Source organism: Peromyscus californicus, unplaced genomic scaffold (genome assembly GCF_007827085.1).
Source record: "Peromyscus californicus insignis strain IS unplaced genomic scaffold, ASM782708v3 Scaffold_10__1_contigs__length_136768540, whole genome shotgun sequence".
NCBI classification, from domain to species: domain Eukaryota; kingdom Metazoa; phylum Chordata; class Mammalia; order Rodentia; family Cricetidae; genus Peromyscus; species Peromyscus californicus.
In genome coordinates this window covers 131413870-131431170 of record NW_026294391.1, presented here as the reverse complement: position 1 = coordinate 131431170, position 17301 = coordinate 131413870, and the positions used below count along the sequence as shown (strand labels likewise).

The 17301-nt window shown below is 37.3% G+C and overlaps 1 protein-coding gene across 13 annotated transcripts in view; it reads right to left on the bottom strand.

Annotated features, from left to right (window-relative positions):
- Mtmr1 (myotubularin related protein 1) overlaps positions 1-17301 on the bottom strand; it is a 90062-nt gene that overhangs the window by 66972 nt on the left and 5789 nt on the right. For 7 of the 13 annotated variants that reach the window (XM_052740770.1, XM_052740760.1, XM_052740691.1 and 4 more), the window contains one exon: positions 2216-2239. The exons of 5 other annotated variants lie outside the window; for them this stretch is intronic. In XM_052740770.1, the coding sequence (XP_052596730.1) occupies positions 2216-2239 (24 nt within the window). Of the gene's footprint in view, positions 1-1271; positions 1455-2215; positions 2240-17301 lie in introns of all 13 variants that reach the window. One more of the 13 variants, XM_052740789.1, reaches the window with a different exon arrangement.

The following is a 17301-nucleotide window of genomic DNA, read 5'->3' as shown; positions in this document are numbered from 1 at the left end:
GAAAAGGCAGAGAAGAGAAAGAGAAACACGTGCAAACATACAGGTGAAAGGACAGAATTTCTTTTTTAAGAGACAGTAACCATGTAAAAGTTGACACACCTTTTATGGCTTTGCAAATCACCACACTTGCCCCTTTGAGTTAAGGAAAAAATGTGTGAACCATCTGTAGCATCCTCAGCCTAAAGTGTAGTGTCTGTTTTCTGTGTTTGTGTTGGGGTAGAAAAATAAAAAGCAACAAAACATCATGGATTTCAAACAATGCACTGCCTTTATAAAACTAAGCAACATCATAGCAAATAGCAAAGAATATAACAGGCACATCATGTGTTCATAGAAAATAAAGCACACCACAGAAACCACATAAAGGGCAAAGTCAAGCCAAAATACAAAGGCAGTTCATACATAGGTATGTTAGACAGAGTAAGTATTTGCATATTCTAAAGGAGTAATGTATTACCCGGGGTAAATTTCATTGCATCCGTGCACATAACACATGCTCAAGATTTTATATATAATATACACATATACATATATACGTATGTGTATTATTTATTACTTATTACTAATTAAATACTGTGACTGATAATCAATATCACATTAATATTTCTAACTACAATATCAAAGGTATGCTTAAAAAAACTTAAATGCCACATATTCTTCATTTTATTCTGTTTAAAGGTATGCTTTTCTTAATTTCTTCATAAAATCAATTCTCTTTTGAAAGTTTAAAAACTGTACTATTGACTCAATAGGTGGTAGAAAGAACATGATTGCTTAACACGAAAGGATTATAATCCTCTTTTAAAGTGGTATCAAATTTCTAATAGTGAAAATATTAAAATTTAATAGTTTTACTTTATGAAACTGGTTCAAATGGCTATATTTATTAAGGCAACAGAAGAAGTATCAAATTTTGAAATAATTTATTACTTCACACATTTACAATTTGGTCAATAAATTTCAGTAATTACAGAACACATTTTTATACTCAGAATTATGGCAATGTAGATTTTAAATGCAGCCTGTTTTGTTGAAATATCTAAATTTTTACATACAAAGACAACAGAATCATTCTGTGATTTTTTAAATGTTAAAAAAGAAAAATTAATGGATATTCAAAAAAATTCATACAGTATTTCAAAGTCCATGCAAATACAAAGCCAAACACTAATATTTAACTGTGTGAATCAATGAAAGAAAACGAGTCTCACAAGCCAAAGAAAATAAGGTAAGATGGTAAACCAACTAGTATAGTAAGAATTTTACTTAACCTGGTTATTTCTGTACAACTTCACTGGCTTCAGTAAGATTACAAATTTCAAATTGAAGTAATTAAATCATACTATGAAAATCCAGATTGTTTCCATTTAATGAAAATAGGTTAATTTTTCATGGCTGACACTAGGCGTTAAATGCATGCAAATTATCAATCTTTGTCTTGCTTTATGAATATTCTGAAATAGAGGGAAGGAAAATCATGAGAGAAACATAAGCTACAATTCAGTATATCTGTATTTTTAAAAATACTGATATTTGTAAATCTTGCTTCAAGATTAACACTTAAACTTTTTTTTTGATTGAACATGCAAACATAAGCATGACTTAAAATCTTAGATTGGATGGACAACAAATGATCACTTTTTTGTTTGCTAAGTTCCTTAGCATGAATCACACAACAAGCGTGCGTGCGTGTGTGTGTGTGTGTGTGTGTGTGTGTGTGTGTGTGTGTGTGTGTGTAAAACAATAATAATCAAAGAAAAAGAGTTTCTATCAACTCCAAAAGAGTGGGGGGACATAGGAGAAGTTCAAAGGATGATAGTTGCGAAGGGATGGAGGAAGGAAAGTGACATAATTCTGTTTCAATTAAAAGTATATTTTTTTAAAACAGGCCCACATAGACCTAGACATATAACACCAGCCATGACCATCCATTGGGTCAGAATTCATGTGGTATGAAGAAAGCCAGTACAGCAAACTGGTAACAATTTTTGCATCCTGCCTTCACACACATAGGTTTTTACTGCACACTTAAAAAACTGCAGCAAACAAAGCATTTCCAGTGAACATTTAAAGCTATGACACAGCAGAACAAATTGATCAGAGTGACTCATAAAAACCAGTGAGAAGGTAAAGAACACTAAACAGACCAAGTGTTCCATAAAGCACAGACATGTATAAGTAGGAGGCCCATCTGCCAAAAGCCAAATATCCTTACCCTGGTATCAGGCCGCCTGAAAACCTGTTAGTTAAAATAGAGAACATCATCATCGTGGAAATATTCTTATTGACCTGTGAAAGATGCCGTTAGATTCAACAGCCTAGTCCCTAAGACATATTTTAATCCTCTACAACATATTTACTCTCAAAGTTTCATTCAATAGTAAGTCAATCCTAAAACATTTGTCCTGGGATTTTCAGGGAAGTATCTAATTTGGAGAAATGTATCTCCCTCACTGTTTTAAACACAAATCTTTTCCAGCAAGTGTTTTCACAGGTTATTGTGAACAGGCTGCATTTCAAAAGTAAATGTTGTTCCTGTCTAGAAAACTGAAGCTATTTTCCATATAGAAGCAATGATATAAAAAGGGAGTCAGGCTCTTAGACAAGCCCTCAAAACCAGAAAACCCCAAACTGGATCCAGAACATGGTTTAGCTATATATGAACTCAGTATCCTAACAGTGAGATAATCACACACCTTAATCTGATTTCTATTTAAATTTCAAATTTTGACTGGGACTCTAGGATTCAACTCTCTGATTTGGTTACCCCACTAGAAGCAGGGGTGCCCTCTCTGATGGACATGGCAGCAAAGAGGAAGTTCAAGGGAGGAAGAGGTAGTGCATGTCCCTGAAAAAGAGGTGAAATCCTGCTTTATTTAACTGAAAGACACTGACTTCAGCAGTATTATTCCTGTGCCTGTGGCCTGTGAATCCTAACTAAACATGCAGCCTGTGTGTGGGAAAGCTCTAGCCAAAAGAAACAACACACATGGACAGAACCTTAGAAAAACAAACAGTTGTAACGGTCTTCAGTAGTAGTTCAATGTTTCTGTACCCTGTTGCAAAGTCTCCAGTGCTAGTATCTAACCACTAGATGTTGAATGAGAAACATGTCATCAAAAAGAAAAATTGCCAGGTTATTAGCTTTATGGATTTACTAAAGAGAGAGAAGAACACCTGAATGGGAATACAGGCTACAGAAGCTATTCCCATGTCAACACCACACACTCTGGCTGTAAAACATAAAAAATCATTCTCAAACTCTCAGAAAACTTACTTCCTTAGTGCCAGAAGGTGCTAAGCAGGCTGATGATGTAGGGAGAAAAGACATCAAATTACCCAGTGCTGGACCCAGCATACTAAAGTATCAAGTTACTTAAAAGGATATGCTCACTAGTGCAATAGTGGCATGACTGTTATGGAGTAACTGAATGTTTTCTGATTAGATTTGAGGTCTGCTCCACAGGAGGGAATTTCATTCCTGGTTCTGGAATCCTAGTCAAAATCCCATGATCCCATGGCTGGTAAGTTTATAGGCCCTAATGTAGAACTTGCTATTATTCTTTTCCTAAGTGGTCATGCTAACAAATTGCCTTCTAAGTATTATATTTATACCCATAGACCTATTCTGCTCTCAACCTTAGAGAAGCTTCTGTTTGCAGTGAACAATAGTCAATAGAAAGATATGTAACTGATCAAAGTGCTGAGAATAAGATACTGAGTGCTTGGCCCTGAATAGGACATCTATTTCTACCATACCCTTTTCTGCCACCAAGGCTCAGAGAACACTGTGAGGAAGAGGTGGAAAGAATGTAAGAGGTTGAGAGGGTGAAAAGAGTGCTGTTAAATGCTGTGTTATGGACATGACATGGCTATCACAGTTACCTGCACATGACTTATACAAGGTAAAGCCAATTAAAATACTGCCATGGATACTGCCAGGTCCCACACCAAACTGGCAGAGAGATTAACGTAGATAGTTGCTGAGGGAGGGAGAATCATTTTTCATTGAGGATATTACCACTGTAAGTATCCTATGCTCCAGTGGATGACCCCACAACCATGTATCTATGAGCACCTTTACCCCATAGTAAGTTATCAAAAAAAAAGACATGTGGTTGGGAGTACATGGGGAAGAGCTGGAGAAGGGAGATAGAAGCAGATGTGATCATATGCCATTTTATACATTGGAATTCTCAAAAACAAAGAAAAGATTAACAAGAAAGAAAATTTTTGCAGTTAAAAAGGTGTTCTAAATTAACTGATGAAATTCTTCAAAATGAATTAAAGCCCCTAAGTTCCTAAGCAGAGACTTTTTGGGTTAAGAAGCTTAAAAAAAATCTGGCTTTTGGAGGGATGCATTCAAATATCAAAGTTTATTACGTTATATACTTTAAATATGTAAAGTTTATCACTTCTTAACTGTACCTCAACAAAGTTAGCAGAAAGTAAATAAAAGGAATATGAGGCTTTTGGTAATAAAAGCCTCAAAACTGAAAGGCTCCCCACCTAGAGCTTCATTCAGGACCACCCCACTTGAGTAGGCATATTTCTAATTCTTCTAACCATTATCTCCATCACTATCACTGACTTTGCCTTACTTCCTGATAACAGCACTTTAAAACAGTGTTTATTGATCTCTCCTTTCAGATGAGAAAATAAACTTTCTCAAGCTACTACCTCCCTCTTCCCAGTCTCTATGGGTCTAAAGTTCATGTTATTTCTTCCAGTGTTTTCCTTCAGCAGGAGTTCTGTCATAAAGACACTTGAGTCTTTTATGTTCAAGCCACTTCTCTGAACACCTGATAAATATTAACTGTTTTTATTTTTAGGCTAGCTGAGAGATAATAACTATTCCTTACCCCAGTTCTTTGATGAGAAAAGAAAGGCACAGTTAAGAAAACTGGCCAAAAAAATTTAAAAAGTCAATGAAGTGATTCCTAATGATATTCTGCTATACTTGTAGACTGGAGCCTGAGAGGCTTGATCCAGCAACTGATGGGAGCAGATGCAGAGACCAACAGCCAAACATTAAGCAGAGCTTGGTAAACTATAGAGGGTAAGAAGGATTGTAGAAGCCAGTGGGGTCAAGATACTATGAGAACATGGCCCACAGAATCAACTATGCAGGGTTCACAAAAGGCTCACAGAGACTGAAGCAACAATCAGGGAGCCTGCATGGGTCTGACCTAGGTCCTCTGCATATATGTTACAGTTGAGTAGCATGGTGTTTTTGTGTGACTCCTAACAGTGGAAGCAGGGGCTCTCTCTGACAGTCTTGTTGGCTTTGGGGAATCTTTTCATCCTACTGGGTTGCTTCATCTAGCCTTAATATGGGGGTTTGTGCCTAGTCTTAGTATAACTAGTTATGCTGTATTAAGTTGATATCCCTGAGAAGCCTGCCCTTTTCGGAAAGGAAACAGAGGAGGGGTGGTGTGGTGATATTTTATCTGTGTACCTAAATAAAGCTTATCTGAGGATCATAGGAAAAAGACAGCCACTACATTAAACATAGATGTCAGGCAATGGTAGCACATGCCTTTTACCCTTGCCCCTGAAAATATACAAAGAGGAGATTATATTAAATATTTAGGATATAAAATAGGTTTACAAAAAATTAGATCAAAAAAGGTGCAAAATAGGAGACATCAATTACGGACTCTTAATGACTTTCAAAGATTATTTAGAGACATTTCCCATCTTCAAACTGTTGTTAGGGTAAAAAATTATGAACGGAGTAATTAGTTCAAAACCATAGAGAGTTACAGGGACTTAAATAGTCTAAGAGAATTATCAGTAGAAGCTGAGAGAGAACTGGCTTTAGTGGAAAAGAAAATACAGGATGCACATATGGATCGTGTGGATCCAAAGCTTGATTGCATTTTGTTTATTTTACCCTCTAAGCATTCTCCTACAGGAATTTTAATGCGGAGGGAAGATATTATGTTGCAATGGATATTTCTACCAAATAAACAGAGTAAAAAATTAAAAACTTATGTGGAAAAGATTTCTGACTTGATTTTAAAAAGAAAATTGAGACTCCATCAATTAGCAGGAATAGACCCAGAAGAAATTGTCATACTTTTAAGTAAGAATGAAATTGACAAATTATGGGCAGAAAGTGAACCTTGGCAAAGAGCTTGCAATATTTTTTTGGAGAGATTAACAGCAAATATCCCAAAAGTGATAGAATTCAACTTATAAAGAGAGTTGATTTGATCCTCCCTCGCATTGTATGGGAAACTGCAATATCTGGAGCCCCTACATTTTATACAGATGCAAACAAACAAGGAAAGGCAGGTTATAAATCAGACAATTTAAGTAAAGTGGTTCAAAGTCCTTATAATTCAGTTCAAAATCAGAATTGTATGCTATTCTGATGGTATTAATAGATTTTTCAGAACTTAATATAGTTACTGACTCTCAGTGTGCTGAAAGAGTGGTCTGATATATTGAGACTGCAGAATTTATTCCTGATGAGTCAGAATTAACTTTGTTATTTATTCAGTTACAAGATATAATCAGGAATAGAAAGCATCCCTTATATATAACTCACATCTGATTCCATAGGGTCTGCCAGGACCTCTAGCACAAGGTAATGATGAGACAGATAAATTATTAATAGGAAATGTGCTGGAGGCCTCAGAATTTCATAAAAATAAATCATATCAATAGTAAAGGTTTAAAAAAGAATTTTTCTATAACCTGTCTGCTGTGGGATGTTCTGTATGGCAAATGTGTTGCTGATTAGTAAATAAATAAAACACTGATTGGCCATTGGCTAGGCAGGAAGTGTAGGCGGGACAAGGAGGAGAATAAAGCTGGGAAGTGGAAGGCTGAGTCAGAGAGACACTGCCAGCTGCCACGATGACAAACAGCATGGAAGATGCCGGTAAGCCACGAGCCACGTGGCAAGGTATAGATTTATAGAAATGGATTAATTTAAGCTTTAAGAACAGTTAGCAAGAAACCTGCCACGGCCATACAGTTTGTAACCAATGTAAGTCTCTGTGTTTACTTGGTCGAGTCTGAGTGGCTGTGGGACTGGCAGGTGAGAGAGATTTGTCCTGACTGTGGGCCAGGCAGGAAAACTCTAGCAACAAATGGCGTCCAACGTGGTGGCAAGAGTTTCCACCTAAAAACCTGAGAAAAGAGTCTAAAACGGACCTAAAAACATCTTCCTAATTGTCTCTCTCAAATGAGTGGCAGCTGCCGGTTTGAGCTATTTGTGGGTTCCTAGTGTGCACCCTGACCTGCCGCCATATGGCGGGAATGAGGCCTCTGCAAGTGGCACATTAAGCTGCGTGGTAGATTTAGCCTTTGCTAGTACAAAACCAAAAAAAGAGGTTTCTGGGCTACATGCTGCTTGGATAAAAGCATAGACCCACGATAGCTCCCAATGCTGGTGGTAAACCACCGGCATGTTGGGAAGCTGAGGTGGGCGGAGCCAGCAGCCACAGCTGCTGCAGTTTAAAGCAAGAGATTCACAATAAGACAGATTCAGATGTAATTGTTTACAATGTGTGTAAAATATATGTAGACTTGAAAGAGACAAAAAGGGTGATATATACAGTTATAGAAACAAATACATAGTTTTAAAAAATAAAGTCTTTAAAGAGACAGTAAAATTAATAAAAAAAAATAAGCCACGTGAAGATGAATATTACACAGAGAATCTGGATTGTGTTGTCTTTGGGATTTTTAATTGCAGAAAAACATTTGATTGTAAAAGCTGTTGAGTTAAACCAATATATATATTTTAAAGGTACCTTGACTTCAAAATTTGGATATAAGGATATGTTGCTTTGGAAAGTAGACTCTGCTTTTGGTTCCACAGAAAGTCAGAGGCTATGGATTTGTTCCAGATTAAGATACATCAGGTTTGACCAGCCAAGACCCCCTGAAAGGTCTCTGATGACACCATGGCCTAGATGAGCCAACATCCAGAATGGTTTGAAGGCAACTGGCTCAGACAATACAGCCTCATGGACTATTCCATAATCCTAAAATTTTCTTTGTGTCCCCATAAGATACAGCGCCCCCCTCCAGCAGGAAGTAGTAAGAGAAGCTACGCCAAAATTCCCAAATTATATGTAATTTTACTTTGTTAAGGTTAAAACCTTCCTTTTTGAAAAAAAAAGGGGGGGGAGTGTTGTGGGATGTTCTGTATGGCAAATGTGTTGCTGATTAGTAAATAAATAAAACACTGATTGGCCATTGGCTAGGCAGGAAGTGTAGGCGGGACAAGGAGGAGAATGAAGCTGGGAAGTGGAAGGCTGAGTCAGAGAGACACTGCCAGCCGCCACGATGACAAACAGCATGTGAAGATGCCGGTAAGCCACGAGCTATGTGGCAAGGTATAGATTTATGGAAATGGATTAAGTTAAGCTTTAAGAACAGTTAGCAAGAAACCTGCCACGGCCATACAGTTTGTAACCAATGTAAGTCTCTGTGTGTACTTGGTTGGGTCTGAGCAGCTGTGGGACTGGCAGGCGAGAGAGATTTGTCCTGACTGTGGGCCAGGCAGGAAAACTCTAGCAACACCTGTCCACAAGTCAAGGAAATTGTAAGCAAATGTCCTACTTGTTAATTTTACAATCAGACTCCATTACCAGCCGGATGTAACCCAAAGGGTACTCAGAGGAATGAAATCTGCCAGATGGATGTGTTTCACTTTGCCAAATTTGGAAAAATTGAAATATGTATACCATAGGATATTCAGGATTTCAGTGGGCAACTGCTTTGAAGTCTGAAAAAGCTGATTTGGTAATCACACATTTGCTAGAAGTTACCCCATCATGGGTATACCTACACAAATTAAAACTGACAATGCTCCAGCATATGTCTCTGGTAAAATGACACAGTTTTTTGCTTATTACAATATAAATCATATACAGGTAAATCTCATAATCCTACAGGCCAAGCAGTCATAGAAGGATCAAACAGAACTCTAAAGGATGTGCTAAATAAACAGAAAGGAGTAACAAAAATTTCCAGAAATACATTACATAATGCTCTGTCAACTTTGAATTTTCTCAATGCTAATGAGAAAGGAACAACAGCTTCAGAGAGACATTGGATAATAGAAAAAAACTACAGAATTAAATCAGCCTATATACTTTAAAGACTTGCTGACCTCAGAATGGAAACCAGGATATGGGTTACATTGGGGATAAGATTTTGCTTTTGTTTCTACAGGAGAAGAAAAGCTATGGATACCATCAAAATTTTAAAGGTTTGATTTGAACAAGAGAGACCTCTTAATCAGAAGAGGTGAATGTTCATTAACCAGCAAGACCATCCAATTTAAATTAACTTATACCACTAACAAATGCTTTTCACTTGGTCAGATATAACTTGCCAAAAGGAAACCTACCCAAAGTTAGGGTTGGGGATGGGTTTTTGTTTTTGTCTTTTAGGAGAATGAAGGCTAAGGAATCTGAAGAATACTGGACAAATGAGACATCTGAAGAAAAAGGACAAATCATCCAGAAAAAAAATATGTCCCAAGAAGAATAGTAAATTGACCTATTGGAAATCATGACCAAGCCTAACAGCAAATTTAAAGTCTCCAAAAAAGATGATAGTGCCCTGCAACAATGATTCCACATAAACAATAATAATACTGCTAAGCTGACCAACATCACCCAAAGATTGGCTTTGGACTACAAACTGCTCAGGACAATTTCAAGATGGCTAGCTGAGATGATCCAGCCTCACAGACTATTCAAGCAAGGACTTGAAACAAGCCCTCCATTTTCCCATTATACAGAGACTGGACAACAAATGATACAGCTACCTCTCCCAGGACTTGATAATTAACCCAAAATTTTTTCTTTTTAGGGATCTCCTAAAGATGCCTTCACCCCCAGACAGCAGGAAGTAATTTTAAGAACACAATGCCCACATTCCCAAGAGGTGGGGTGGGTGGTCTTTGGTCATTCTATGAGTTTTGGATAAATGTCATTGTTTAGGTTGGTTGGCTACAAGTTGTTATTGTTAAAGGTCAGGGAAAAGGCTAAACAAAGGAAATTAGATTCAGGGTTCTTGTTTTAAAAAAAAGAGGATATAGATATGATAAGATATAAAAGTAGATTACTGAATGCCAACTACTAATTTTAAATATTTTATATAGGATTGGATTTTGTATATTGTATAACAAATTTTGTTTATGGATACAAATTTGAGATTGATTTTGTTAGAAAATACTGTACATACATTTCTAATCTTGTTCAAAGTATTGTACCTATACAGTTCATTTAGCAATGTAATGCAATTTGCTAGTCCTTGAACGTTATTATTACCAACTATTTAGGATATAAAGAATTGTAAGTTAGTAGTTAGTCATTACAATCAAACTTGTAGTCATATTAGGTATGTTTTCAAGGTCAAGCAGAGATATATTTTAGATACATAGGTCATCTTCAAACATTTCAGAGATCTATAGAATATGGCATTTAAGATATTTTAATATCATAGTTTTTTTTCCTTTTTTATGACAATGAGACATGTTTGCTCCAGGTAGTACCAATCTACTTCAGAGAAGATGGGCATTGAAGTCACTTCACATGGAGTTTACTTTCATTGCGGCAAAAATTAGCCACTGGGCAAGAAAGTGCCTTTGCATCGACTGCTGACAGTATGCTGTTCAAAATGGACAAGCAGGTCACAAAACAAAGGGCTGGTGATCCTTGCCAAGAAAAGCAAGGAAGGCTCTTTAGAAAATCCTGCTTCACAAATGAATCTATCAGATATGCTAAGCCTGTAGGCTGAAGATGATGCCCAACATTGCAGAGAAACATCAGGTGACTGTCCAGGCAGTGGGCTGTTTTTGTTATAACTGACATTTTTTTGGAAGTTGCTTGTTTGCACTTCCTGTTTTACTAGATAACATTAATTCCTTCTCCGGTCTCTGAGGGAGATGAAGATTAGATAGTTGTAGCTACAGTTCTCTTTGTTAATAATTTCAGAAAAGAAACTCATTAAGAGGTGTAAAGTGTCTAAGTTTGAAAGACATCAAAAGATAGTTTTCAGTTGGTAATATAAGTTAGGATAGAAAGTGAATTAGGTACATTTTGGACTCATCAAAATAGGATAGATAATGGAATATTTTCTCTGAATTTGTCAAATGCAAATGGACTAGACATTGTTGATGTACTTAGTGCTTGTATATATTGTATATAGTTATTGTGCTTATTGTATATAGTTTTTCTTATATTAGTTAGATCTTTTTTATAGTAGACAAAAATGGGAAATGTGGTGATATTATATCTGTGTACCCCAATAAAGCTTATCTGAGGATCAGAGGAAAAAAGTCAGCCACTATATTAAACACAGAAGTCAGGCAATGGTAGCACATGCCTTTTATCCTACCATTCAGGAGGCAGAGATTCACCTGGATTTCTATGAGTTCAAAGCCACACTGGGGAACAGAGCCAAGCATGGTGACACATGCCTTTAATCCCAGTACTAACCATAGAGGTCTGGAGGTCTGTACAGACAGATAGGAAGTGTTATTGCTGGGCAGAGAGAGGAAATGAGATGGCAGAACAAAAAGGCATATAGACATGGGTATACAGGAAATAGGTCTCTTTGGAGACTGAGGGCTGGTAAGGTGAGGTTGGAGTCCCTTTTACTATTCCTCTGATCTCTCAGGTTTTAACCCCAATATCTGGCTCCGAGTTTTTTATTAATAAAACCATTTAGCAATTCATGTTACAGAGTGGATCCTGGGGAGAAGGGAGGGGGAAGGAAAGACTGGGAGGAAAAGAGGGAGGGGAAATTGTGGTAGGGATGTAATGTTTGAGAGAAGAATAAATAAAAAAAAAAGAAAAAACTGACTAAACTTAAGGTAGCAGAGCTGCTAGTTAAACCCTGGTATTCCTGCCCCACATCTGCTCCCCTAACAACTCTGCCCTTTTATGGAATCTCAGTGTGGGGTCTGACAATTAAAACAGAAAGCCCACTTTGATCTCTCTGCAGTACACATAGGATCTCTTAACTTGATTTAGGTTTGTTGAAGAAACCATCAGCACCCTGTCAGCCACCTCTCTTCTTCCTCTATCTCCACTCATCTACTCCAGTATGTTGTAGTATTTTCACATTTGTCCTGATTCTTGGTAAAGGGACAAACAGCAAGAAATGAACACTAGAAGGAAGCCTTCACAATAATTTTTTTTAACTACTGTAGAACAAAATAGAGGCAGAGTCTAACAGACAGATGGCAGAACTTCTTGTTAGTGTCTTTGCTATTGGAAGAAAATAGCTGGACAGTTTGGAAAGAGACAGTAACCCATTTTTAAGCTCACATGATTCTTAAGCTACTATAAGGAAATCCTTGGTGACCAAGACAGGAGAGTGTTAGGAGGTATGCATGGGCTTGCCTCAAAGTCTTAGGGGTATGTTTCTCTCTGGCTCCCTTTGCTCTTCTCCTGAAATGAGCCCTTTCAGATACACATAGAAATTTCCTTCCTGCTGGAATTAGATTCTGATGTAAGCCAGAGGAGATAGCAGTGCCTTAAGTCAGGAGGAGCCTAGGTAGTCTCCCAGTGTATGTCTTGGGAGCTTTATTTTCACAAAAGAGCACTGTATTTTTTTTAGTCAATGTAATTCTCTTAAGATTCATCCCAGTTGAGGAGTATATCACTATTTGTTTTTTTATTGTTGACCAATATTCTAATCATCCTGACAGGCATGTGGTGATATCTCTGCATGGCTTTAATTTGCAAGTCCACCCCTTACCTCTATTACAATGATGTTGATGAACTTTTCATGAGCTTCTTTAGTGAAAAGCCTCATACCTTTTGTTCATTTTCACTGTTAAGTTTTGAGTATTCTTTATGTATTCTAGATATTAGTGTTTATCAGTTTGAGGTTCTCAAATATACTCTCTCCTGTTCTGTAGCTTGTCAATTTGGGGGTATTGAGAATTCTGGCCAGTTTTTCTTCATTACTTTACTGTACTTCAGGTTGTTCCTGTGTTATTTTATAGACCATTTCCAGATATTTTAGTTATATTCAGTGTGAAAAAGAAAAATCCATTTGCTCTACCTTTGCAGAAGCAGAAAAGCAAGTCTCTACATTTTAAAAACATAATTCCTTTTCATAGAATGATCATCTTTTCTCATCTACTATAGTGATTTAAAACTAGACAGCTATTGTTCAGACAGATAATAATGGGGCTTTGTAAAAGTGCTTCTATAGGGACATATTATACCTTCAATTCTCCACATCTCTCTCCTATATTTGCCTTCCTTGTTAACTGTCCCATGTAGGCATCTGAGTCTGCAACCTATGATTAATAAGTCATGTAGCCAGGTTTTCAGCCATAGATTATGACAGTGGATCCTGAAAGGGCATGCTCAAGCTTCCATTTTCATAGATTAGCACCCAACTCAGGAAACATGAACCAAGACCTAATTCAAGCATAATAAAGTGCTCCCCATACACTGTTTCCCCCTTCCCTCCAAAGTCTTTCTGGAAATTTCTTTTGAGGATCCAGAGACTAATTACAGCACACTCCTGGTTCAACAATACCTAGATTTCTTTGCCAAATAGTCTAAACTAAGAAAGGGGAGAAAATTTATATACAGCCCTCCCAATTTTCTCCTTTTTTTATAGTTTACACTATTTAAAGATGAAATCTAGGGATTACTGTGTGCACAGGGTAAGGGGAGTAAAAAGACAGCAGAGGAACAGAGAAATGATAATGATAATGCTAGATCCAGAAGAAGCAAGATGGTCACATAGTACACTAACTGGTAGAAGCAGACCGGAATCAAGTCCTTTTGAACAAAACATAATTGAAAAACATTCTAGAAATAAAGGCATTTAGACACTTAAAATCTGATCATGAATCTTTCAGCATTACAGTTAAGGAAACCCCAAAGACTATACAAGTTTGCACACTGAGAGATTACACAAGGTCATAGAGCTAGCCAGTACTGTTTGTACTACTCCATAAAACTCCCTCTTCCTGCACAAGTTGTACTTTCCAAATAATGGAAGTTATGATTGGTTGAGTCATTTCTACTCAATAGAATATTTGAGTCCCTGGAAATATTTCAGTATAATTTCTAAAAGTATTACTGCATCTACTCTATGAAAATTACATTCAGATCATGGTATTAATTTTTTTTTTTTACAAATTCAAGGAGAAAATTTGAAATAATGTCTTCATTAATTCTTTGAGAATTTCATACAATGTATTTTGATCATATTCACAAACCCACCCTCAAGATTTTTTTCTGTAGGTTGGCCTGGTTAAATGAAAGCAATCGAGCTGGCAAAGGGAGGATAAAAATAAAAGAAAACATTTTATTACATTTCTTCGAATAATGTTAATTATCAGGTTAATTTTTTAGGATGGCTTGGTATTAATGTAAGCATTTATTAACTAGTAGTATCTGTCTACCTTTTCAGGTGTGACAATGTCTGCCAAATACCTCTCATTTCACAATTCTACCTCTACAAATTGAGCTTGCTGTAACTACATACACTTGTAACATTGGTCTTTCCATGCGCATAAGAACTGTAGGAGACTAGGTATAGTACACACCTGTACTCCCAATACACTAGAGGGAAGAGCCATGAAGATGTGGACTTTGTGTAGAGAGGAGAAGAAGGAATAAAATGGGAAGGGAGAGAGAAAGGAGAGCATGAGAAAGGGGAGGGGATGAGGGATAGGAAAGGAGGGAAGGAGGACTAAAGAGGGGAGGAGAAGAGAAAGGAAAAGAGCAGAGGGGAAAGGAGAAGGAAATGTGGAGATTAGATTCAAGGACAGGGAAGGCAGTGGAGAAGGGAAGAACAAATGGGAAAGGAGAGATGCAAAAGGAACAAAACACAGAAAGGAGGGTAGAGAAGAATGGGAGGGGTAGAGTGGGGAGAATAGACTAAGAAAGGGTTGAAGAGGGGAGGGAAAGGAAAAGAAAGGGTGAAGAAGCAGGAGGAAGAAAAGAAAACAGAAAACAGGGATGAGAGAAGAAAAGGGAGGCAAATCATGGGAGAAAAGGGCAAACAGGTGAGAAGAGAAGAAGGGAGGGAGGTACAGTGAGAAATGGATGGAAAGGGAAGGGAGGTGAGGAGAGAGGAGAGAAAGAAGGAGGGAGAGAAACAGAAGAGAAAGGGGAGGGAGAGAAGAGGAAAGGAGAGTATGGGAAAGAGAGGGCAGAGAAAGAAAGGAGGGAGGGGAAGAGAGGGAGAGGAGACAGGACAGGAGGAAAGGGAAAAAAGGAAAAGGAAGAGGGGAGGAAAGGACTGAAAGAGAGGAGAGATGAGGGAAGGGGAGAACAGAAAGACGACAGGGTAGAGGGGAGAAGAGAGGAGGGGAGTAGAAAGAGAAGGGGGAGGAGAGGGAAGTAATAGGAAGGAAGGAGAGAAGGAAAGAGGAGTATATTTGAGAGGAAAGAAATAGAGAAGGGGAGGGCACCTGAAAGAAGAGAAGGCCTAAGAGGAGGAGGGAGGAGAGAGGAGTCAGCACCAAATCTGTATGTGTTTTCAATAAGATATTTACACAATAAATAATGTCAAATTTTATCTATTAATGGCTGCAACTTCAATCCTCCTGAAACTGTATCTGAACCTTTAGGTCCAACTCTATGCCATGACTCCTATGCCAGAGAGTTTCCAAAACCCCAAATGGTTACTCTGAATTTTATCAGTAGCATGTATAAGAGTTTGTGTAGTTTAGGAATATTTTATGCTTTTATTATTTAAAATATAATTCTTTGAAGAAGATATAACTCACAAATTACAAACTTAATGTCAACTTTGTAGATTTAGTTATAAAACATGATATTTTACAATAATCCATCAAAAGCTTTCACTATGATCTGATGTAGGAACTTAAACTTCAATTTTCGAAATATATGAAAACCTTATTTTTTATGAAAAGCAACTATTAAACCATTTTAGCATGAGCTTATTCTGCTACACAAAATTTGCAAATAGATTGAAATTGATAAAACTTTAGTTATTTCATGTAAAAGATCCAGTGAACATATACATTAGAAAGCTGGTCAACATTCAATCATATTTGTTATTTGTTTTAGTATTTTCAGACAGTATCCCAGGTTAGCAGTAAATTCAGTATGTAGCTCAGGTCAGCCTTGAACTAGAGTTGATCATCCTGCCTCAGCCTCCCAAATGATGAGATTACTGAAGTGTGCCACCATAACTAGCTGCATTTACTCTTGTGCAGAACGCACATGACACCATTAAGCCATAATGAAAATTTTACAGTTAACTTTTAATAGGCAATAAAGAAAATCATCCCAAAGTATGAGCACTATCCTCTGCTGACAGGGGTCCTTCAATGGACACTTTCAGGTAAGTGGGGGCAACAGGCTACCAGCATCTCCCAACCGTACACAGAGTGGCTTCCTGATTAGGTTTTGAAGACCAACAGCCTCAGATGCTCCCTTGTCACCATGCATGAAAATCAGAAACTGGAGACACTATTAAGAGATATACTACCAGTCTTCGAGTGGCAGGTTATCCCATTTCTACTAGTCTACAATCTTTGGTAAGCATAATCAATGGCAACTGCTGGCTTGGTGAAGTGGACAGCATAAGAGCAAATCTCAACCACAGGTGCTGGAGTCTGTTTCTGAACTTGTGTTCTGATCTAACAAGGAGAGGATGTTAAAAGTCCTCAACAAGGAGCAGTTATGAAGAAGTAGGATGTTGGCTGAAGCTCTTGAACTATTTGTGAGATTTGCTAGCTTCTGAGAGCTGATCACTGATAACTGAATGTATTCCATGTATGGTTGTGAAACATTCACTCATTCCTATCAGGCAAAAACAACCAGATCAAACCAAAACAAAATTCAAGATAACACAAAGAAAATATCAACAGTTTCACTTAGTATATCTGTTAACAGCTTATTGGAATCAAAACATTAGTTTGTAGGTTGAACAAAGATGGAATACCTGAGATTTTTGCTTGTTCTTTCATTCAATAACTAGTTACTGAGTATGTATTACGCTCCAAGACAGTGCTAGGAACTAGTCTGTGCCACCAAGAAACCGCTCACTCTTAATCTTAAGACTATGCAGGGAATCCAACTTTTAAAATAAATAAAGGTTTCTCACACCAGTAAGGCATGAAAAATGAGGCTGTCCCATTTTGTGTTGTAAGTGGTTTAGAATGAAGTATCCATATAATAATGAATACTCAAATGCAATACTTAAATACAAAAACATGTTTGTGAAGTAAAGGAATGTCCATCACGATGTGATTTCTACACAAAATAGTAACAAAGTAAGCAAATATGTTTCTTTTTGTTTGCCTGCTGTTTGATG